We start from the raw sequence: 25682 nt of genomic DNA, 5'->3' as shown, positions 1-25682 counted from the left end.
AGATACCATGTAGAAAATGGTCTGTGTCTGTTAGTGTTAGTAACGCACACAAGGAGCCGACTAAATGAATATGAGTTCAAGCAATGTGTACTCTACGTTCTAAGACTGAACAGAGCACAGAGTATATGGCCCTTAAGTCATTCAGTGGTGAAATGAGAAGGTGCTTCTCCTTAGTTAATGAAGTAGCAAAGACAATGGGGACTGAAATATTGCTATTTAGGGATTCCTGGTTGTAACAATTACATTCTGTGCCTCAATTATATGAGAACGTATTAAAACACTGACACAATAACTTTCCCTTTTAAATCCAAGCCTATTTAACTTTGTATTTCTTATTGTTTTTGGATTGTCTTTTTTTATGCTTTTTATTGTGTTTCTGTCATTTGTGAGGTAATGTCAAACAGTATTTTCTGCTTGTCAAAAGATGGACAAGAAAGACAACCATTTGCAAGAAGAGGTAAAAGGTATGTGTTACTGGCCTAAAAGTTGACCTTTTTAGGTTGCGTTGTACCATATTGACCTGCATTAGAGATACACGGCCTTTTTTTCTATTTATATATAGTGTCACTGCCTTGAAAGAATGAGTCAGGGCTGGAGTAAAGTACTAGCTGTGTGCTGAGTCATGGTGGCATTTAATGTTTAATGCATTTGTTTCCATTCTTGTTTATCGCCGAGAGCAGTAATATCCAGGACCTTCAGAAATCAAGAGTAGTCATTGAAGATTGAGCTGAAGATCAAAAATAGAAATGGAACAAACTTTGATATGCTGGTTGTCAGATTACAGAAAATCACTGAAAACAGCTTTCGATGTAATATATTTGTTTTTATACGGGAGATGTGAGAGTGCTTTCTCATTTTATTCAATTTGATTCTCCTTTAATTGTTTTTATTTCCCTTGCCATTGTTCTAATGTACTTTGTAGCCTCTGCATAGCACTTCAATTTGGCTCTGTGCTTATTTTATCGTATTGGATGTCTGTTTATCTTAGACTCAATCTATTCATTTTCATTTCACACTAAGTAAGCAGCAGTGGGATTACAGGGACAAGACAAAGTTTAGTAGAAGGGACTGTATACTACTCCATAAATACATGCAATCGTGCCATATTTAGCTCCCCGGGTTAGAAATTGAATTATCAGAAATTTTTTCGATCAAAGTCGCCACAGAATTAATCCTGATTTTTTTTATTTAGGTTTTTAATTTTCTTGGCTTTGGTGCAGTCACGCTGCCATTTTCACAGAGTAGAACATGTAACACACAGAGAGAGACGATTTAGTTCGACTTCTTATGAATCACACCACAGGTGGAGAACAGTGACAAGCTGGAAAATAAAGATACTCCATACAACAAAAGAATTCAGGTTATTTTACACATGGTTTTGAAATTTGTGGATGGGTTCAAAAAGTTACTTTGTGGCTTAGTTTTATAAAACCATCAAAGGAAAAAATTACTGTGGTCTTTGTTTCTATTCACTGGCTGACTTTTTCACCCAGTTCTTTTCAACCCTGGTGTCTGGTGTAATACTAAAGATAGGAAGCCTCAAACACATCCCTATGTTAATTCCAAGTAGATGATCTGTACATATGCCTAGAATTTATAGTGTCATTTATGGTGCAGTCTGTCATGATTCGGGATAAAAATAAGAGCCGTTTTTCACCCTTTTGAAGTAAATGGGATTTGATACCCATGCAGTACAATACAATTAAGCATAAGGTCTGAACCTTTAGACAGCAATTCTCCAACATCATGTCAATAATCATTTTCTATTTGGCTGCGATCAGCTTCACTTTCTTAGTTGTGCCATATATCTGGTACATCTGGGTGTAAACTGCCTATTTAAAAAGTTATTTCTGTTTCATCATTATGTCTTAATTATTCCATAACAAAAGCTAAAAATGTTCTTAGAGTGCAATAATGACTGCTGTGTTTACCTATATTCCTCTGTCTCAAGGTTAGCAGCAGCTGTCACTGCATAATTAATAGGGTTAACAAAAGTAAGTGGCCAAAGACGCGCAGCTTTGCACACTAAGATCAGCAAATTCCTGTAAAGCAAACCTGTCAGCTTAGTGAGAACTCAGTGGCAGTAGTGACAGGCTTTTTTTGCCATGTACATATGAAATCCACTTTCTAAAAGCATCCTACATGCAGAATAATACAAAGTGACTGGTATTAATTAGCGCACGTGCATCTTTGAGCCTTATAATCCCTGAGGGGTTCTTTAGTAACCGAGGCATATTTCCATAGCCAACTCCAAAGTAATAACAGTACTCTTGGTGATGTGTATTCATTTATTTCGTCTAAGCAAATAGTTTAGTGCCTACAACAATAGGGGAGTTGATTTAAAAGGTGTCTTGACAACTCATGATTGTTGAATCATGACAGCTATGCTCTCACAGGCTAATATGACTCAGAAAGTGAATGCTGCACAAACATCTTAGTTCAGAGCCAAACAATGGTCCCAGAGCATGAATGTCCCGTATATTGTGATATTTCTCTATGTTCCAGAGTTACAGTTTTGTTATTGAAGTATTGACAAGCAGTGTTGGGTAAGTTACTTTAAAATAGTAACTTAGTTACATTACTAGTTACTTCTCTCAAAAGTAACTCAGTTACTTCAAGTTACTCGTTACTTTCAAAGTAACTAGTTACTAGGGAAAGTAACTTTGGTTTTACTCAGAATTCTCTTGTTAATGTGTTTCTTCCATAACTTTGCCAGTCTTCTAGCTTGCTTACTTGCCACAAGTGCACTGTGCCACCTACCAATAGAAAGGAAAAGATAATGTGCATATTTCCACGAGAGAAATCCCACGCCTGGACCGTCATTGACTGCTGCCATGATTCTAGCCTACGTCACAGCGTCATTTGCGCCTTTTACATCCAACACAAAAACTGCAGTCGTGGTGCTTTGATTGTACTCAGAACTCGGAAATTCTGCCTTCTGAATAGGAAGATGTAGGTAACACCAGACTGCAGATGAGCTGCATACAGGGCTGGACTGGGACAGAAAATTGGCCCGGACATTTTTACTAGAGACCGGCCCACCATTATAGGAAAAATCATAAAGCCTTTGAATGAAAATAAACACTGTTGTGACAGTGATGTGCACTGTTTTGATGGTATATATGCATCAATCTATCAATTGTTTTTTGTAAGATTCAGATAATTATTTTTTAAAAGCTAGACATTTTAAATGAGAATAAGAAAGAAAAGTATTTCTTTGTGCCCCCCTTTCCCCGTTAATGCCCTACATGCCCCCCTGGCAACACTTTGCTAGATCCGCACCTGCACAGTTACCAGCTGTTAGCTACTTAGAAAAGGATCCTGTTATTATTTGTCTCTCAGAAACAGTTCATAACTTCCCTTCAACTCATTCATGTCACCTAAAAGGTAAACCTGTTTCTCCATCACCTGTTCAGCTCTGATGATCCAGTAAGGACATCTCCTGGTTTCATCTTCATGTTTCCCTCTCACCAGATAACCAAACCGATATCATGACCAGCAGCTTTACAGCTGTGGCTCCAGCAAACATCAGCTGATACTAGAAATTAATATTAAATAAATTCTAACAACAGCTGATCAAGCTTAAACGTGCTACTGTTGTTTAGCGCGACATCCGCTGGTTTCCTGTTTCTGGCGCAAAGTGAGCGATAAACAAACAAGAGAGCCGATCAGCTGATCATTGATCAGTTTCATGATTGAAGTAGAAACAGGAGAGGGAGGGGGGAGAATGAAAGAAGAAGAGGCAGCTGTGCAGCGTAAACACAGAATAACTCCAGCTTTGTGCCTTTTTCATTGTAGCTGAAGTCCGGGACAAACTGTTCCTTTTCACCTCAATAAGAAACGCGTAATATTTTCTCTGAATACCAGACGGGACGGTTGGCAACTCTAATAACTTATGAACAAAATAAAGTTTAACATCGTTAACATCATAGCACCACCCAGCTGTATAGAAACTCCGTCATGCTAGCTAGCACGCAGTACGGAAAAAGTCAGAATAACGAAAATAAACTCCACCTAAACTTGGTTCATATCTGACCCAGAGAGACTGCAGGTCATAACTTCTTACCTGAAGTTCAGTTCACACTTGGACCGGCGGCCGCCTCGGGTCTCTTTTCCTTCTGCCTCCCTTTTCCTTCATCCACCTGCTGCCTCCACCACTTGCTAATGTTATTGAATCTGTGGAAGCTCCGCGATAGCCACCACACGAAGTAACGAGTAACGACCCTATCTAAATCCCAGTAACGACTAACGCGTTCCTGATTTTGGCATAATAACTAGTTACCGTGCTCGTTACCACAATAATAACGTAGTTACTGTAACGCGTTACTTAATAACGCGTTAGTCCCAACACTGTTGACAAGTAACTTGCAACCAAGGGGACATTTTCATTTTATGGAGTTACTTAACTCATTGTGGAGTACTGGCAGTAAAAAGAAAAGAGGAGCAAGAACAATGGGACTGGACAGTGTTCTTCACCGGGGCACAGAAGGCTGAACCCAGTCCAACATAAACAGTATCAATGCCATCACTTTTTTTTGTTGGCGGTAGTAATGGCCGCTTTCCCCTGAGCTATAGCATAGATTGTGCCAGTTCTCTCATGTTTATGCAGGGGATGGCATCCCCCTCATTCCCACACCCACCACAACCCCCTGTTAGTCCTGATTTCTCTGTTTGGTTTGGTACACAGACTGTGCCACAAGACAGAGTGAGTCACAAGCAGTGTTGGAAATGCCGTCCTTTGAGAACAGCCACACAGGGGAATGGGGTGTTTATTGATCACAGTTGGTTACTGTATCCGCTCAAATACTGTGTCACCAAACTGGGGTTGTAGCAAAGATTTGTTTTCATTACTGGTTTTTTTTTTTCAGTTATCCATTCATTATCCATTCATTTCCTTTTACTTTTCTGATTCAGGTTTGCGGTGGAGGTGGAGCTTCTCCCAGCTGTCACTGGATGACAGGCAGGATACATCCCAGACTGGTCATTCGTCTGTCACAAGGCTAACACATAGAGACAGACAAGAATTCACACATATTACAAATTTAAAATCGCCAGCTAAACTACAACAAGAAGAATGCACTTTAACTGTGGGTGAGAGCCAGACTACCTTGAGATTGTAAATGTAGTGAACATGCAAACTCCACACAGAAATACCCCAGCTGGCTCTTCCTGTGAGACAACAGTTCTAAGTAGTCCACCACCACCATAGTATTTGAACTGCTGCCACCAAATTGACCCCTGGCATAAGAATGCAGCTAAGATTTCTTTTCATTTTCTTTTTCAAAAATGAGCCACAATTGCAATAATTCTTGCATTACACCATCAGTTAATACAGTACAACAAAAGTGCACAGCCTTGAGCCTCTGAGGCTGTATTTAATCATTATGCATATATGCTCATAACTGTTCACCATGTAGAATTCATATATTTTACATTTCCAGTTAGCACAAAGCACAGTGCTTCTGAAGCTAATCTAATGTAATGTAATGAATACCAAATAGTTTGTACCAAATTAGGTGCCAATCCATTTGGTAGATCCATGGCTAAAAACCTGAGGCTGTTATGGTAGTAGCAATAATGTGAGCTAGATGAGAATTATTAATTGTAATGCCAGAGTCTGCAGTTTCTGTCTACTAAGCCTATAATTTGCAGAATATTTTTGCATTGCACTTGCAATTTTGCAAATGAAAAAATTCACAGGTTTTAATGGTTCAAAAACTTGTTATATGACAAGAGCACAAAATTAACATATTGCATCATAGGCATAGTTGGAGTAAACTTCAGTGGTGCAGCTAAGCTGTGAGGAAAGCTCAGTTCTATAATTGACAAATTGCAAAATGACAAGCACAAAGCAGCATTATTGTCATCACTGTCAGTTGTGGACCACTATCCGTAAAAAGGACAGAGAGGGTGTAGGAGTTAACTTATATCACTGTCGTTGCAATTGCTGCTGCCTGCAAGGATCATAGATTACCTAATGTCCATTTAAACACATCGCTACACATTTACTGAAGCTCTACCTTGGTATACCTGTTGGATGTGACAAAGAGAGACAGAAAGTGGAATCACTTACATCCATCAGTAAAAGATCTACCTTGTATGTCACTGCTTTGGCTTTCATCCAGACCTTCCATTATGTTGTCACCAGAGCATGCCAAGAAAAAAACCAAGCCACCTCATTCAGTTACTGGAGGAATAAACCATTCTAATACCCTACTGAAGTCTCTGTGTTACTTGAAATGCTTGCACCTTGATTACCTTTGTTCAGTATGGCCAAATCCAGAAACACTCTCTTAAAAACCTTTATTTCAATCAAATGATCAGAAAGTAATTTCTCAGGTGCAGGAAGGTTGTGTTACTTTGGTGGTGAGACCTGGTAAAGAGACATGAAGTTGTGGCAAAAAGAAAGTCTTTCAGCTCTAAGGTTTTAAATGTTGGGACATATTAAAATGGTCTGGTCCTTAAAAGGTCTTAGAATTAGTGATATACAACCTCAGATTAACATCAACCCATGACTTACCACACAGTGTCATTATTTATTTAACAGAAACTAAGCTGACATACTGAAGCAGCGTGAAACAAAAATAGTGCACCGCTTGATTCAGTAACTTATAGAATCACCTTTAGTAGAAATAACTCCAATTGTTTGCCGTTTCACCAACAAGTTTCACATTGTTGTGCAAGCCCACTTGTATTTATAACATTGCTTTGGTTCATTAATCTTTATTGGCATTTGTTTATCCATACATCTCTTTCTAAATCCGGTTGAGGTCTGGACTTTTACTGGGCCATTGCAGCACATTTGTTCTTTTCTTTCCCAGCCATTCTATTGCAGATTTGCTGCTGTGCTCAGGATCATTGTGCTGTTGCATGACCCAATTTCAGCCAAGCTTATCTGTCACACAGACGGTCTCACATTTGTCTCTATAATACTTTGGTCACTTGGTTATAATCTTTTTCACTGTGAAAGGATGGACTTGAAATGGTTTGGAAACAGCTTTACAACCCTTCCAAGACTGATGGCCATCAACAATTGCTTGTACAACCGAATGCTCCAAACCAGCAAATTGCCAAAACCTCTGCTTTTATAGAGGTGCTCACAGTTGATGATGATTAATCAAACAAGTACATTTGATTAGCAGCACGTGGCTTTTCTTAGTTTTACCACACACTGTTTCTGCATTTTGTCTTATCTTTTCTTAAAAAAAACAATGAAACAATATTGTATTTAACTCATTTTAGCCCTGGTAAGGAGTAGATGATTTTATGTCCTGAAACATAAACTCTTTGAATTGAAATAGGGTGCACTTTCTTTTTCACCATGGCTGTATGTATGCTATTTAAACATAATGACATTTGATGGCTAAGTTAGTTAGCAACTCACATTATGAATTTGCCGGTGCGTAGTACTGTAACATCACCCACTGATAGCTAGAACTTACTATTTACACATGTATAATATATACAGCTTCACAATTACACCTAATGTACCTACCAAGAGTGCTCAGGTCCATTCATACAACTTCTAAGTTCACCATAAATCAGACAGTATTATTTTAATCAGTGGTAAGTGAACTTTCATAAGTAATAAATAGATGGAGAGGGATTCTATCCAAGTGTGGTTTATTTAACAAAACAGTGCTTACATGACTCAACTGCAGTATTTAGCCCTAATTTCTCTCTCTCTCTTTTTTTTTTACAACTCTAGTACAAGTCTATTCACAGGACCCACCTAATAGAAACATACATTTTCAAGTGGGCCTCGATTAATTACAAAATCCTCAAGTGTCTCCAAAAATAAAAATACAGATTGATGACTGAGAGATAAATAGATAAATACACAAAAATCTAATCAAACTCAATCAGCCAATAAATAAATATAACAATAAATAACATTCAAAACATCTTTGGCCAAACTTGGGCCACCTCATTGTCCCCACAGAGTTACATTGGTGTTGGTAGATGCTTCTGCCAGACAGAGCGCAGTGCTGACTGAATTTATCTATGGGGCTCAAAAGAACATCACTGGACATGTGGCATGAAATAGCAAGTGAAAGAACAATTATATTGAGGCACTTTAAAGGATGTTGTTGGAAACGGCAACATTTCCGTGTCTATGCGTAATCCCCGAGAGGAAATAAAATGTAAGACAAGAAACAATATTCAGCCGAAAGGAAATTGAATGACTGCTTAGCTCATGTACTTATGTTATCATATGTTCTTTCTTTCTATTTTTTTATTTTATTTTTTGAGACAATTTGGGGACTGAGCATGGTGAAGCACCAATGAAATAGAAAACAGTGAGCTGAAAAAAAAATCCCCAAAACATTAAAAATGGATAACATGGGAAGAAAGTAATGATGAAACATTTGAGCCAACAAAAAGAATATTGTTACATATTTGCTTTTTGAGTCTGTGAACAACATCAATGTGCGTTCTCTGTGGTTGCTGAGTTCGACTGAGTTTCTGACTGTTCCCCGAAAATCCCTGCCAGTGTCTTAAAGCGGGGCCCCCAGTCAGTGAGGTAATCATAGTCCTCCTCGAGGTCTATTGCGAGGGACTCAATGGAGCTTAGCGACTCAGCTACAGAGCCATCTCCTTCGTAAGCGTATGTCGCTAAGGAGTCGTACGGCGGGGCTGAGTTGTCCGTGTCATGCTCTTTCAGACGCTGGTTGATGAAGTCTCGGATGTCTGCGCTGTCCTGAGAGACAGGCGGCCTGGTACCTCTTTTCATCTCAGGCTTGACATCCCTGCGGTACAGGTTGTCTTTGACAACCTTGGGATTGCGAAGTGTCCCCATGTCAAACGCGTGCGTGTCCTCTTCTCCTCCTCCTTCATCATCGTAGTGAATCACATTATCCCGGATGTCCTCTTTGGATGACATAAGGGTTTCCTTCTTCTTCTGCCGTCTCAATCCCACGTAGAGAACTACAATAACTAGGAGAACAAATCGAAATGTTTCCATGTTAGATTTCCCAAAAATATCAGGTTATTTGTGAGAAAAGTAGAGCCTCTTAGAGGTATAGTTTTAACCATTTACAGCTCAAAATATGTGTTGATCAGAGGTATGAATTTGGATTACACAACAGTAAATGTCATTTTAAACAGGACCCCTATAGTCAAAAAAAGATGATTTTGGCATGTCTTAATTTTTACTTGGCTCTACATGAGAACAGATACTGCAGCTGAGATTGGCTGTATGGCAGAGTAGCATGCAGAGAAACTGTGGCAACTTAAATATTAAACCCTATATAAAATTTACTCGACTGGATGGACAGAAGGGTATCACCTGAGTCTCCCTCCTTCACTGAGTCCAGCTGGTTTTATGCTTAATCCTACTGAAAATGTTTAATAGGATCAAGATTTATACACAGTGTGGCCCAGAGTGTTCTTTTTTTGAGTATTGTGTTTTAAAAAAATATATATAAAATGCTATTAACATGCGTACACATGAAACAAAGATGATGAGTATGCCAGCAAAGAGGATTAGTGTAGAAATGTGCTCGGCAAAGTGCAGGTAGTATGACTCTAGATGTTTAATCTCATTCCAACATAAGCCATACGTTTTGCCATGCTGTGTCATACCCACGATCAAAAGCAAGTGGTAATATAGAGCACAGGAACAACAGTTATAAGGGGTAAAAAAGAAACCCACGATCCCTGTTATCGTTGTCATTTTTTGTCTAGACATCTGACCTGCAAATCAATGCTTTCTTTTGCCTTGGCATCTCAAAGAATAAGATGTACTCACTGCAAAACATGCTTAGAAAAAAATAGCACAGAGCTGTAAACATTGTTGGAAGTGAAATTGTACCGCTGACAATATACCCAAAGCAACATTTTATTGTTTTTTCACACAAACCATCAGAGATTGCTCGAGGTGCTGCATATTTTAGACACCATAGTACCGCTGTGTTATTTTCAGCACGGTATATTTCCTACTCTCTCTTCACTCCTGTCAGTGCAATCTGTCTCTCTGTGTCTGTGTCCCCTTCTCAGCCTAGTCATTGAAAACTGCAGTAAAATGTGGGGGTTTTTTTCTCCTCTGGGCTTTTAATATACAGCTGCATCTAGGAGTAAGAGCAATGGGCAGGAAAAAGTGAAATCATTCAAATGAAATATTCCAATAAATACATTCAGACTGAAAAAAGCCCTGACTAGGTCGCCTCTTTTCAACCTCTCTGTAGCTCACTTTCTCTCTCCTTTCTTTTACTCTCAAGTTATTTTTATCTTCCTTTAAGTGGTGTTCCAGCTCCCCCCAGTGGCTCATTTGTAGACTTTCACAACAGACGGTTATTACAGGCTTTGTCATTAGATGCAGCCGATCCACATCGGTTTGGGAGACATAGCAATGCAGATGAACGCCTGGCTTGTTTAATTTCGACTCCTCGGTTTTTTTCCCCTCACAGGACAACTGGGTCATCCTTACAAATGCTGCACAGAAACTAAGTGGCTCTATGGAAATGTTCTCAGTGGGAGTGCTGATTTTCTCTGCCTCTTCCCTTCTCAGGGACAGCATGACAGTTTGGCATCAGCCTTAGCCTTGGGGGTGGGTCGACTTGGAGCTTTGAAGACATTCTTCTCAAATGAAGTGAACACACCGACACAGCTCTACAGCACAGTGCCACAATGTGCTTTTATGTTCAATCACATATAAAACAGTGGAAGTTGGGCTGATATTTCACATGAATACATTCATGAGGGTAATGAAAAAGGATTAATGATTAGGCATAGGTGGAATTTAACAGTGGATTCTTCGTGCACCGTAAATTAGAAGGAGATAGAGAAAAGTAAATACAGCTAAATTCAAAGGGCATGGACTTCCAGTTTAAAACAAGGTCTTCTTTAACAACCGACCATCCCACGCTTATAATTCAGAAAATGATGCCATAAACCTACATTTACTTCCTCCCAGCTATGCAGATGAGCTCAGGCATTAATAGCAGAGAATTAGGAAGGAGTTTTACAACCATGACCTTGTGGGAAATGTAAAAGCTGTAGCTTCTGAAACAGCCACAGGGCAGCAAGATTGGATTTAGTTTATAGAGCCGAGCGACCCTCCCTTTAGTCTTTAACATCTCATTGAATGACAATATTCACATGGGTTTGATAATTAACTGCAGACACTCCTGGAGAAATGCCAGCCCAACTCTGACGGTCAGCTCAGCATGTTTGGAACCAGGTATTGCCAGACACAAGGGGAAGTATATCTGGAGCACATGCATCAATATTCTTTGATGCACATGCGTCTAGTCTCACAGGGTTTTCTAAAACATTACAGTTTTCTTTGGTTACATTCAGATCAGAATTTGGCTACTAAAATCGCAGGAATTAAAAAATAAATTCTCAACTTTTCAGAGCCTGCACTAAAGGAATAGTTGTAGAGTGGAAATGTCAATAGTTTGATATTTCATAAAATGTCAACCCCTGCTTTTTTTTTTTTTCTCCCCTCAGAAGTTAGAGAAGATCAATATTTCTCCAAGTCCTGGCCTCATTATGAGATCGCCAGGCAAACAATGAAGACTCCAGACTGTCGCTGAACCCAGCCAAGAAAGAGTCCAAGCCAGGAAAATTGGACGCAATGGTTTTTCATACAACTTAAACATATGCACACTGTGTGCCCTTGAGCCTCTACAGTGATAAGAAGCCATCAGACCTTTGGACGGAGCAGTTTTGCTGGACTGCCTCCAGCTGTTATGAAAAATGATGTTATATTTCCCAAAATGTCAAACTAGTTCACATTTTAATAGAGTTTATAGTACAAAGGATAAATATAGAGCAGACTAGGACTTATCCTCCTGAAATCCCATGAAATATTTTCCACAAAGAAAATGACTACTAACTATAACTGCCATAAATATAGTCATATTTCACACAGTTTGGAGTTTTCAAAAGTTTGAGAATAAAATCCGAATCTCACCGAGCAGGATGATGATACATAGAAGTATAGCAATCAGCGCTCCTGTGCTTAGACCCACAGGAAGAAAGATGGCCTCTGCACTGCAAGTTAACAGTGAACCGTCCGATTCACAGCCGCATACACGGATGGTCAATGTGCCCGTGCTGCTTTTGGGTGGGTAGCCATTATCTTCAATAACCACAGGGAGGAAGTAGCTCTCCTGTAAACGTCTTCGAAAGCCGCTCCGCTTTGTCACGATTCCAGCTGTGTTATCTAAAAAAGACAAGAGCTTTTTTAAAATGTCATCAAATAAACAAAAGAGCTTCAAACACAGTCATTGATTCTTTGACAACATATGTAGTCTTGGATTTAAATTCAAATTCAAATTCAAATTTTATTTGTCACGTACACAGTCATACACGGTACGATATGTAGTGAAATGCTTGGACAACTGCTCGTGACCTAAAGAAAACAAAAAAGGAAAAGGCTATGAATAAGATAGGAAATAAATATGAAAAATTAAAAAGGGTAAATTTAACTAGGAAGGAATAGAATATAAATTAAGGTTAAAAATGAAATAACTGTACAACACAAATTAGAATGAAGGGTAAATTTAACTGGGAAGAATAAGATAAAGATAAATATATAAATTAAAGTTGAAAATAAAATAACTGTACAACAAAATACACAATACACAATATAGAACTATATAAGAATGTATGAAGAAATCTAAATATAAATAAATATATACACAATAACAGCAGCTGTACAAGTATTAACCGGAAATGAAGAATATAGTGACCAGTGTTGTGCAAAACCAAAGTCCAGAAAGTCCAGTGTGTGTGTAAGAACTGTATGTGTGGGTCAGTACTGTGTGGTGGTGTGATTGAGAGACCGTATCGCCTGCGGGAAGAAGCTCCTCCTCAGTCTCTCTGTGTTGGTCTTCAGGGAGATCTTTTTTTTTTTTTTTATGGAAAGGCCTGAAGTAGTGCAGCAACTGCTTATTCCTTGATCTGTGCAGGCTTGAAAGTTCTGAAATATTCCTCCAAGTATAACCTCACATCAGTCAGACAATCCTCTGAGCTGAATTACAACTCTCAATGTCCAAGTTTGAGAGACGAAATTTTGCCATGTCTGATAACTCTTTATGTGTGATATCAAATCCTCTCAGTTTGTTTCTCTGAGTGAGATGAGAAACTTCAATAATTTGCTTCGAGCCACACCCGAGACAGTATTCCTTGAAACACCACAAAGGGTTTTCTATCTAACTGCAGAGAGTTTGTAATTATGTATGCATGTTTTATTTATGATGTTATCTTGTTTTACAGGTAGTAGATAATTTTCTATTATAAATAATTTGGGTCCAGGCTGACTGGAAGCATTTGCAGATCTCTGTCAACACAAGTAGGATTTGGGAGAAACCAGGAATGTTAAATATTAACTTTTACGTGTTCGCTGAAGTTGACTTGCTGGCTGCACCAGTGGGGGGAGACACATGGTTTTCAGTATACTCTCTCACATCTTGATGTAATGACATCACATGTGTACAGCTGAGGCAATAACTCAGATGTACATGTTTTTGTCAAACTAAACTTAAAGCAAAATAGATTAAATTATGATTTAAAATATTGTTCTGCTAGCTTTGCATGTATTATCAAATACTCTAAGTCTATAATATACAGGCTGACTATACAGTAGCAGTTCAGACAAGTCTCACCATCGACGTGTCCGATTACTACTGAAATGTGATCGCTTTCTTTAAATCATCTGTAACAGTGTTGGCAGCATTTAAATGGAGACGTCTAATGATTTAAAAATTGTTACTATTATTTATGAATGAGTACACTTGGAGAAAAGTTAAGTACGCATTAGTGAGTGTGCATTAAGAAATGTATTTTCTCAGACAACTGGGAAATTCCTTTTATTTTTTATCTATTTAAATCAATAAATATTGATTTACTTTGTAATGTCAAATCTGATGTATCAGTTGACTTTGTAACCATTTTTTGGAAATTACTTTGGGGCTGAAAACTATTAGAACAAAGACTCCGAGAATGAAACTATGAAAAGAAACCACTGCAAGCCAAGCTGTTTTTGAGCTATGTGCAAAATTGTAAACTTCATTTTGATAGTGGCACCTCCGTGTGCGGCACCTAAAGTTTTGTGGTATGAATATTCTTGGCAACAGGGAGCCTGTCGTGAAATGTTTGTTTTTATGGTTCTGACTTCATGAACCTTTTGCAGCATGGATAAATAAAGAAATAAAAAGAAGATTGGATAAAATAATCTGAATAATTCCAGTGGGGTTACTGCTGCTTTGTTGATTACACTCCTAAAAACACACAAAGGGAACAACTTGGGATGACAGCCAAAGGTGTAAGAAATTCAACTTGAATAGAGGTCGACAGTGTATACGAGGGAGAGGGAACATGTCAGGTTAAACCTGCCTGCTTCTGTCTGCTACAGCTAGACTGTCTGACCCCTGTCAAGCCAGGTTTGTTCCAGTGACGAAGCCTAGCACTTTCTCTTGACAGGAGGTCAGGCGTTTTAGCACACCTTGCATGTTGCGCACAAGCACGATTTTGTTTGTGCACTCTCTCCCCCTGTCTTACCCAACCTGTCCGCAGAGCCTGTGGTGTTTGCATTTCCTGTCCCTACCTATCAGATCTCACTTTGCCAGAAGCCTCAGAAGCACACTCTCCAGATACAGTCAGGATGCTGCAAGACACTGTGTCCAAAAGGTAAAACTGGATCAGAGGTTCGGACCAGTGCTTGTCAAGGATGGTGAATGCATTCGTTTCCCTGGCCTCATCCTGCCATGTCCCACTTTTCACTTTTCATTACCCGTCTTTCTGGTTAGACTTCAAAGGCCTCAACCGGTGCAGACTGCAGAGCTTCACATGTGATATGTGGCCTTATCACAATACAGTGTCTGACTGCATGTGTTTGGGTTATTTTTAGCACTGAGACATGCCACTCAAACCTTTCAATGAAAAGATGATCTGAAGTCTCTGTGCTTTTGGGTTTTGTTTGGAGACAGGTTTTTTGCAGGCAGCGACTGAAGAGTAATATCTCACTTGAATGTACAACCCAAGGTGATTTTTATGTCACTACCCCAGTATATTTCAGTATCATCATTACTTTCACTGTCACTTTAAAGTGTTTCAAGTGCAATTTCAATTTATCTCTGAAAAAGGTCATCTGCTTTCTAAGATTATGACCTGTTTGTCAGTATTTCATAAACTGTTAAAGCAGGAGACATGTTTCAAACTGTACTCATTGGTCAGGTATGTCAAAACAGAGAATACGTACTTCCAAAGTCTCGGATGGTAAAATTCCTGTTTTTCAGATCTTCTTTTGGTGATCTGAAGGAGAACTGTTGTCCAGCGCTTGGTAAGTCCTGGTCTTTTGCTCTGAAAGATTGTATCACCTGCAAAAAAAATAAATAAATGAATGCCACAGGTTGACAATAAAACTATTCAAATCAACTTTTTTCCTTTGCCATTTATGTGTATTAAACGTTGGGGGATTTTAAGAGGCTTGCTCTTCTCCTGCCTGTTGGTTAGTGGAAGACTGGCAAACCGCACATGCAGAAAATTGACTGAATTTGCACAGTTTGGAGGTGAAAATTATCCATCATTGAACAACGTCTAGTCGTTTTAAACTGCCTGTGTGTCAGACCTGCCACTGAATTGTTTTGCCGGACGTTTTTAGCACTTGATTGAAAACTTGTTGAAATTGCTAGATCACCTCATCACATGAAGTGATGGATTAACTTCATTCAAAACTGCTGGAGCTTGTGCAATGGTCATGGAAAGAGGCCAGCTATTTTAAATTGCATTTCTTTTATAGTGCATCTGCTTTAGGCATAGACAAATGCAGGAAAAAGACACAGTTTGATCAGTCCGACACCGACTGTTACGTACTACTGCACCTCAGCAAACTGGATCACTTACATGTGAAATGGAGTTTACTAATAGAACACCATGACAGCCACTATCCCCTCTGCACTTTCCTGTTAGACATAGACTGCTGATTTAGCCACCTCTGTGCCAGGCGGCTGACTGCTTTCTACTTTCTTTTGTTCCCCAAACATTTCAGAGATATGTCTGGAAATGGCCTTGCTGCCAATCCAGCTGTGCAATCAAGCTGCTCTTCACTTACTGGATTTAACCTGCGGGAGACCCAGTGCCCTGGTGCTGGCTCCCCCACCTGCAGGAGCCACAACTCGGCCCCACTGCCCTGCTACCCTGGCTGCGTTGTGTCTGAGGTTTTCCCTTCTCAGTATCTAAATGAAATTCCCTCCAGGGGAGTAAACTTGACACTAGGTGTGATGAGCACTCTGCTGAGGTCCTCGCTGCAGATGTACAGTTTGCACTATTGAACCCCTGCAACCAAATTAGCTTTTTTATGAATAAATGAAGCTACAAACAGACCCATCTTTTTTCAATAAATATAGGCAATTTTGTCTAATGGCCATCAAAAGACTGGGAAATCGTGTTTTGCAGTGTATTCCAAAGGAAAATGACTTAAACTATATCACATAAAACCTTCAACTTTGAATTATGTAGGTGTACTGTGATTGGTCCAGAAATATGGGCAGGTTGTCTAATGAATTGCAAGAAGAGAACCCAAATGGAAACTCCAAAACAGACTACATAACAAAAGACGGGCCTTTTATTGTGGCTGATTCAAAGTCCACCAGAAAAATGTAAAACTGAATCCAAAGTAGGCAGAGAACACAGTGTAAGTTTAAACAGACACTGCAAGAAAGAGTGAAGGGAAGCCATGAAAGTCATGGTCATGGAAGTGAAGACAGCTGGGGCAATCGACACAGGTGTAGACAATCAAGAAAATGAGACAGGGGAGGAAGTAAAACTAAGCACAGCCAAAGTAAAACAAGAACTAAATCCACAGATAACTGCTACACTGAACAAAAGCAACATTAAGGAAAATGAGCACAAATAGAAGACAACAGAAACATTAACTAGAGCATGAACACAATATGAACGAAAACCTAAAAATGCTGATGTGCAAAAAGTTCAATTATGCAAGAGCGAAAAACAAAAGCAAACTGAGAACGCAAACTCAACAAAACCATATACATATACACGCACACTTCTGGCTCCCTACTCTCTGCAGAGAGGTCAGGTGGAAAAACAGGGAAAATCTAAACCTATATGCGACAGAGGAAATATAAAAAATCTTCACAAGTAGCTCCACTTGACCTGCTGCTGGGCATCCAACACAAAGCACAGTAATGTGGTACATGTAGAGAGAAAATTAAGAAGTTGAAACAGGATTACAAGAAAATATCAAAAGTAAAAGGTGACTTTGCATTACCAACCATTGGCCAGGTATTACATCATTCCAGATTTCACTATTAGAGATGCAAGAGCAAATAGGGGGGGAGGCTAGGAAGGTATGTCGTTCCCAGGAGACCTCCCTTGTGGATACTTATCCCCAAGTAAAGGATGAAAGAGGTTACGGTCTTTTAGCATCAATTGAATTTTAAAATGCATAAAACCTTAGTAAAATAGCCTGTATTAAATGTTGGCAAGTATGCCTCCATCAGCTTTGGCTACACAAAATCTCGCTCTTATTTAAAATGTGTTTTAGTGCACCACTATCCCTCTTCTTTACCTATCAAGGACCACAGTATCTACTACTACTGTAAATCCATGTCACGCAGTATTAACTGACAATTAGCTTCACTGCTGAAACATCAGAACCTCGTATCACCTATTTAAAACAGCATTTATTATATTTTTCACAAACAGAAAATTAATTATAATCTGTCAAGTGTAAATCCACCTTACCTTGCTCTCAAAAATGCTTCACCTCTCCTCTTGATCACAAGTAGAGCTGTTGCTGCAGTAACCGCTTATTATTAATCCTTTATTTATCCAGGTAAAAAATCTCATTGAGATTAAAAATCTCATTTCCAAGAGAGACCTGGCATCATGGCAACAAAAGTCACATACCACATAGGTATATAACATTTAAAACAAATACAATATCCCATACAAACATGTGTAGAATATACCGGGCTCTATTATATATATTTTAATGGTTTTTAAGTGTATCCTGCTTCTGCACTTTTGCATACAGCAAGATGAGGGTGTCAACTAAATGCTGTAAATGCAAATGTAATTGTTCCAGCGAATCAGTGTGATTCATTAGGTCACTGTTTTAATATAGCATTATCAAAAACAAAGTAAATATAACAGAAGGAACACACTGTAGCGCCAGCTGCGCTAATATGTAGGAAGTCATTTGTTTTATATTCCCTTTATGGTTGCTTTTCTCATTTCACACTTGACCAGTTGACTCTGAGTACAGTAAATTATGGGATGTGGAAACGACCTGCTGTCTAACTTTGCCACAACCCTGATCTTCTTTATATGCAAAACTCAGTTGAAGGTTTCAGGCCACTCTCCTCCCTACTTTCTCCACACACTTACATAAAAACAATCAGTTGCTTTTCCTGCTTGCTTGGTTTCATCCAAGTTACCAGTCATTTTGAATTGGATGTTGTGCAGCAGCACGAGACACTCTGAAACAAGCTGTTTTTACATGTTTTTAGCCGTGTGAGTGCAGACAAGGGGAACATATGATGGATTTTACAAGAGAGGCTCTGCGGTTCTTTTTTGTTAAATCTTCCAGCTGTGCTGTGCAAAACACCTGGAAGGATCATGCTGTGGAAGAAAAAGCATGCTCCGGATTTGAGGAAAAAGAAGCTCCAGAGAAATAGAAGTGCCAATTCAGGGTCACTGGAGCCTTTCCCAGCTGTCATAGGGCGAGAGGCGAGGTATGCCCCGGACAGGTCGCCAATCTATCACAGGGCTAACAGAGAGACAAGGATAACCATTCGGAACTATGTTCGAATTAAAATCACAAATTAACCTAACATGCATGTGTTTGGACTGTGTCGGGAAGTTAGAGTACACAGAGGGAACCCATCCAAACATAGCGAGAACATGCAAAGTCCACACAGAAAGGCTCCGAGGTGGATTCAAACTCAGTGAAGCAGTAATACTATACACCACGATACCATGCCACCCACGGAGATGCGATGTTGTGTTTTATATACAGGACACTTCTTGCATGATGTGACCAGTTCACCTGAATATATGAATGCCTTGATATTATTTCAACTTGTTTACTTTCTTTACCTCCCTAATACATTTGCACATGTATAACAGGTCTATATAGAAAAATAATAAATAAATAAAAATCTTAATCTTAATCTTGTTAAATAAAGGAATTTCAAAACAAAAAAACCCCAAAACAACAGACCGAGCAAAATAAAAAGCTGATTCTATCGGTTCATCTGAAGCAGAATCAAAGCAGTCATATAATTGAACATAATGACCTCCTAATCCTTAAAGCTAGGGGCACAACCTCAGGAAAGAGAAACTATGCTCAGGGCACCAGATAGCCACTCATATCTGCACATTTATACACTCTCCTTAAACCTCCCATAAGCCACCCGCAAGTCCACAGCCGCTAGCCTGAAAACCTTTTAAAGGACGCATTGTACACCTCATTTCTTTAGAATGTGGATCGAAATATATATATATATATAGATAGTTTTTTTTTTCAATCTTTTTAGATTGAAAAAAAAAAAGTTTGCTGCCCGCACAAAGCCTTGCACATCATTGAACATCAGTGTATCTGTACTACTGTGCTCACATTATGCTGTGAAGTGTAAATTGCATATTGGTCCAGAACTGCCTTCCGATTAGGTGTGATTAGATGAATTACATGCTCACAGGTACATGCTTTAAACTCTAAAGACAAAAACTTCAAGACAAACATTTTCCATGAGGAGATAAATGATAAAACATCCTTCCACTATCAAATACTGTTCATCATCCTGCACAGTGAAGCCATGAGCAAAACACACTTTTGAGTGAAGGTTAACTTCAAATGAGAAACCATTCACGTTAAATTTAGGAGAAAAATGACAATTTTGTGTTTTAATTCAGTCTGGCAAGCAAGAAACATGACAAATTCACATGCCAAGGAAGACACTGATGTCTTCAAATGAAGGGCATGGGCGTTTTGATTGCAACAGACCTGACGACCAGCAAAACATCCTTAATGTGATGAGGTGTCTACGGTGATTTGATAGACTGCCAAAGACGCTGTTCCCTCACAACGCTAACTGCATATAGATGCTAGTTAATGGGCTAATTTACAGGCACAGGTGGTTTACAATCCACACAGGCAAATTCTCCATTGCATCTCAAATATATTATCCGAAATGTGCTCGAGGTTGCTGATATGCAAAGCGCCGCTTTGCTTTATGAACTGAATCCAACTCCATGACTCAGTCAGTTCGAGATTTTGATTCATACTCTGTACTACTCTGTAAGTGTTCTCGGAAAAATCCCCTGAAATAAAAGCTTTTATTCAAGTGACCTTGAGTAAGATGCAGTAGCTGGTTAGATATCAATGTGAGAGCGAAATGTGTAGCATTCCAAAAAGCAAAAACTTCCTCTAAAAAGTCTGAAATTATTTCTGCCAAAGTTGAAACAGGGACACTTTGTCACTATTCATAAAGAAGTATCCTTCATATTCAATTTGACATCTTTAGATAACTGTCAGTAAATGCTGTAAAACCATACCCCCCTCTATGGGGGAACACATATTCCAACAAGCAGATGTTATCTCGCTATAAATTAACACAATTTAATGAGTTCTGCCTAATTCCTTCAGCATCTGTCAGACAAAAGCAGCAGCTGTAAACATACCTGTCCTGCTTTAGCATTTTCACACACAAAGGTCTCATAAGGACTGGCGAGCTCAGGGGGGAACTCGTTGATGTCCAGCACTTGGACAGTGATGGCTACTCGACTGGTCAGAACTGGACTGTCTGCAGAGAGAAGCAACAAACAATTACATGAATACAGAAACAGAGACATTTTGGGTGTTTTGTTCACAGCACTGACATCATATGGATAAATTAAGTACTACCATCTTATGACAAGCCAGAGCTCGAAGGTTTATCACTGTTGCAGTAGCATGGTCAAGTGGTTAAAGAGGCTTTCATGCTTGAGTCTCCTTGAACAGATGTTATAGCTGCTTAGCCACTGCAAGTGTTCAAATTCTGGAAAACGTCTTATGTGTGTGGAACACAGTGATGCATAAATGCTGTTTTATGATGCTTTTGACTGACGCTGAGAAGGAAAATAAAATAAATACATGCACTAAATTCATCCCATGTGTTGCTTCTAAAGCACACCTCATATTATTGTATACGGCCCTTTCGAGAGGACATTTTTTATTACAAGCCTTTTTTTAAAGGTTCTGTTATGGGTTTGAACCATAAGATGTGCATCCCATTCTAATTAGTGTGTGAAAGCCCCTTCGAGTGGGAATAGCTTGAATCCACAGTTGTTTGTTAGTGTTTCCTCACAGAGGGGATACAATGGGGAAATGTTCTCTTTGTGTGAGAGCCCAGTTAAGGTAAACTTTATGGATTTGATGTGGGAATAGGCTTTGGTGCACATTGGGAGGCTTAGCGTGTTCTCGTTTGTGTGAGTGCCAGTGCATAGGTTGGTAGGTTTGTGCGTTGCTGGGTGGTTGAGAAAAAAAAATGCAAGGGCGGGGGGATTGGAGAAGTTAGCAACCTGTCTCTGACCTTGATGGAAAAAGCAATCTTCCCACCAAGGTAAAAATGACACTGATCATGGGATTTGCTGCTTTGCACTGACTGAACTACTAACACGGATGCTCAGTTGGCAAAAAGGCACTATCGCTCGCTTGTGATCGAGAACTCTATTTATAAAAGTGGGGACAACTTAAAATATTTCCATATCAATAAATTCTATATTTCTATATAGTCTCAGTGGTTTGAGCTAGTTAAGTTTACAGTTTTCCCTCTCATCTAATTTTAAAAACTCATCTCCATAACTGTTGTTATTATGAGTGATATATCATTCAGCCCACTAGATGGAGCAATGGCACAGTGGTTATATTTGAATCTGACTTCGAGCAGCAATTTAGCCCAAACATATGCTCTATTGATTTACTGAGTCCTGTATAGTTGTACAATGCTTGAGTGATTTGCCCTGAAGTTACCAGCTTATACTGTTTTTCTAATGCACATTTTGCATTTTATATTTCTCATTTTAATTAAAAAAAAATACTTTATTATTGCAAGCAATCAACCACGGATCTATAAAATGCACTGCAGAACACTAATAAAAAGAAATCATTCTGAGTATCTGTCTGCTAAAAGTGTAACTGCAGATAACATAAGTAACAAAAAAACAAATTGTGTTGACTGTCATTTTTTTTGAAAAAAAAGAAAAAAAAAAGAAGAAAGATAGTAAGTGTGCTTCCTAATTGCCCCATGTCATGGTTATTACAGCATTGAATATATCTCTCCCTTGCCTTAAAATTACCAATGAGTTTAAATGCCAAAACACAACCAGTTAATCTAGCCCTGGCTCTTATTTAGCACGCCTTCTGTTCAGCCCAGTGTCTCAGGGGAACAGCACGCACTGCTCTCATTTTGCTGCATGACTGCAGTGTCTACAGACGACCAGACGGATCGCCAAGGTCTCCGAACTAAAGTGTCTCCAGCTCAGGTGTTGTGACCAGGTGTTTATCGCCGACGAACAAAAGCATAAATGCCATCCAGCAACTCTGTCGATACTGCTGGATGCTTTCCACCAAGTGTAACGGGAATAAAAGGTGTGGGCGGATAAATGTTAAAAAGCATTAGCGGCAAGAACACTCGGTAGATACCGAGGCAGGTCAAATACAGAGGTCTGCAATAATTTACTGTTTATTGAAAACTGCTGTGCAATACTAAATTGGGCTGCTACAGACTGTAGATAAGTTAGAACAATTATTTTTTTTCTCTGTGTGTGCGTGACCTCTCCTCAACAACTGGATTTTTTTGTATGGGCACTGAAGGCATCCTTGCTTTAGTATTTATTGTTGTTATCCATGGTTTAAGACCTGAATAACAGACAGCAAACATGCCAACGATGACAATAGTATCCAGAAGAGTGGAGCCATAACAGCCATCCAATACCCAGAACACAAAGTACTGCCAAATCTAACTCAAGGTCAAACACAGATTTGAACTCAAGCTGGGACACAAACTCTGGGGTGCTGGTTTTATCTCTGTTCTTGCTGCACCAGTCCAACTATTATTTTTAAACACTGGCTCTGGAAGTTTTGTTTATTTCTTTTTTTGTTATTGTCAGTGAGTAACATTGTCTGTAGATGAACATTGATCCTCTGAGAGGGGTGGGCAGAGGTCTGGATCAGAGCCCGACTTGTAGCGAGGTGATAAGAAAGGAGTGAAGCGCAGGTGGGTGAGGATAAAATGAGCAGAACTTCCCCCTGATTCCTGCATCTAGTATGACACACTGAACATGTAACTGCCTATTAAAACTTCCATCTCGCTTCTCTTCCTCTTCATCTGTGCTGTTTCCTCTCAGTCTACCTCATCCTGCAATTTCTTGGCACTTATGCACAAAAGCCACACAAAGAAAGGCGCACACACATTGAAAACAAAATTAGCATGTCACTTCCATGACCTTGAGGGGAAGTGACTAATATCAGTTTCCAAGGCGACAATGACTCAAGTTTTAACAGCCCATATTTCACAGTCTGTCCTAATGAATATACAGCATGTGTAATTTTGATTGAGCACCAGCCTGCCTCTGGGATAATGACTTTGACGGTTCTTAGCAGATTTGATGACTTGATGACGATGGATTTGCTTATTTATCCAGAAATTTGCTCCACTTCCTTCATAAAAACATAATTAGCTTGATGACATGTCTTAAAGCCACAGCTTCACATTAGTTCCATCCTTTTCCGAGCTTGGCTCACAACATGCTGCGATGCTGCTGCGTCGGCGGACTGTTAAACTGTGGAAGGTTCACGTTTTATTGCGGCGTAAGTAAAAGTTGACTCTGGCAAGACAAGCTCTCTTCCAATGCCAGTGACATCAAACGTGCTAAAAGAGGCAGTTAAAAATGAAAACAGAGTTAAGGCAAGTATGCTAGAGGAGACAATGTCCTGAAGACACATCCCTCTGGGAGAGCTATCATAGTTTATAGATACCTATAAACCTTTCCAGCAAAATGGGATTGAGTATTGACTTGAGTAAAAGTGCATTAAATCTTTCACGCAGATTAAGGTGGGGGAAGGACAATGACACCTGCGTGAATCATAACTGATCTCATTGTCATACTTACTGAGTTTTGTCGCTACGATGGAGATATTGTGTTGGGCGATGTTTTCTCTGTCAAGAAGTTCGTTTGTAGAAATCGTTCCCTCCACTGGATCAATGTCAAAGTAGCTGTCCAAGTCGGTCTTCCAGTCAATGGAATATCTGAAAGAAAACGTTAGTTTAAAGACATCCATTTGCAGCACAAACCAGCAAATTAAACCACAGCGATTTTCCTTCTAGCTTCATGTATATGAGTTAGGTGTAATGTAATGTTGGCGTAGCCTTCATTACTCATTCTGAATGGTCATTTCCAGGAAATGTGCTGAGGATCGCATATACATTCCAATCTAGTAATGGGGCACACATACTTTGGCCATGCTGAGCTAACGGTTTTCTTGGGAACATAAATGAATTTTGGGCACAGTTGAAACCGTATCAATCTCTCATGCTCAATGAACAACAAAGGCATAAAGTGTTGGTTCGATGTCTGAGAACAGAAGGCATGATGTCCTCTCTGTGAAATGCATCTTTGGTCTTACTGAGTTGCTCTGAATGCAAACTATGAAACACAAAAGAGATCTGAGAGCAGACCGCATGGCAGTGACAGCGCCATTCATCACTCCATGCTATTTGATCTTAAAAGGCTATTTTTCATTAATAATTTTGTGATCGTCAATGGCGTTCCAGCAGGAATAAATAGATTGTCTTTTTTCATTCTCATTCACAATTAGGTCAGTTGAGATGTAATGGGAATCTGGTGCCTTACTCATGGTCATTTGTACAGGGCTGATAGTTAATTTTTCATGGGAGTGAGTCCGCATTCACTACATACAGAAAAGGCTGTCTTTGCCACTATCCTGGTAAAAAAAAAACCATTTTGTTCCATGCCAAAGTATTTGATCTTAAAAAGCTATTTCTCATGAATATTTATAATGCTTGTTTTCCACACTACAGAGCCTCAAACTGGACTTGACTCAGTCATTAAGAGAAAAAAGCCTGGCTTACATTTACACCCTCAAGTCTTTTACTGTAATCAGGTTGATAACAACACCACTTGAGTAATATTTTCTATGAGCTTGGGTTCCATTAAATTTTCAGTTTAGTTTTGGGTCAGTCGCCATTTTCTCTTTAACTCTGCATTGCATGCGGCCTTGAAGCGAACATGATCGTGTCAAAATAGTTTAGTGTGAGTCTCTTTGATAAATATTACAGCCAAACTCCCATCAAAAGTTCAAAAAAATCAATAGGTGTAATTTTTCCTCAGGGTAAAACATTTTATTTTTATGCTTTTTGTGGGGAGAGGGTATCATTGTTGTCAACCTGCTAGTCAAGCACATGTGTTGCTTTCACCGTGGCCCATGCAGTTGGTATTACAAGATATCGCATGTTCATTAACAAACAGCGCTGGTATTCAGTTCAACGACACAATACGTATCAACACATCAGTCACAGTTTCTAAAAGTGCATTACAAAGATGAAAAAAACATTAATTCTGTATTCATGTGGGACAAAAAGCATGTAAAATAGTTTTACTTGTAATTGTCCTAATCTCTGAGTTATCTTTAAATAGAATAGAGC

The 25682-nt window shown here is 39.2% G+C and overlaps 1 protein-coding gene across 1 annotated transcript in view; it reads right to left on the bottom strand.

The window, feature by feature from the left end:
- Positions 1 to 7614: 7614 nt before the first annotated feature.
- Positions 7615 to 25682, bottom strand: part of LOC309714195 (cadherin-12-like) — a 101015-nt gene continuing 82947 nt past the window's right edge. The window contains exons 8-12 of the mRNA XM_082546455.1: positions 24130 to 24266; positions 20659 to 20780; positions 15212 to 15329; positions 11921 to 12172; positions 7615 to 8937 (exon numbers count right to left, since the gene is read on the bottom strand). Of these exons, the coding sequence (XP_082402581.1) occupies positions 8426 to 8937; positions 11921 to 12172; positions 15212 to 15329; positions 20659 to 20780; positions 24130 to 24266 (1141 nt within the window). The 3' untranslated portion in view covers positions 7615 to 8425. The remainder of the gene's footprint in view (positions 8938 to 11920; positions 12173 to 15211; positions 15330 to 20658; positions 20781 to 24129; positions 24267 to 25682) is intronic.

The sequence above is a fragment of the Aulonocara stuartgranti genome (assembly GCF_965226115.1).
Source record: "Aulonocara stuartgranti genome assembly, chromosome: 9".
NCBI lineage: Eukaryota > Metazoa > Chordata > Actinopteri > Cichliformes > Cichlidae > Aulonocara > Aulonocara stuartgranti.
The sequence above is the reverse complement of the archived record's forward strand: the minus strand, read 5'-3'. Positions and strand labels throughout refer to the sequence as shown.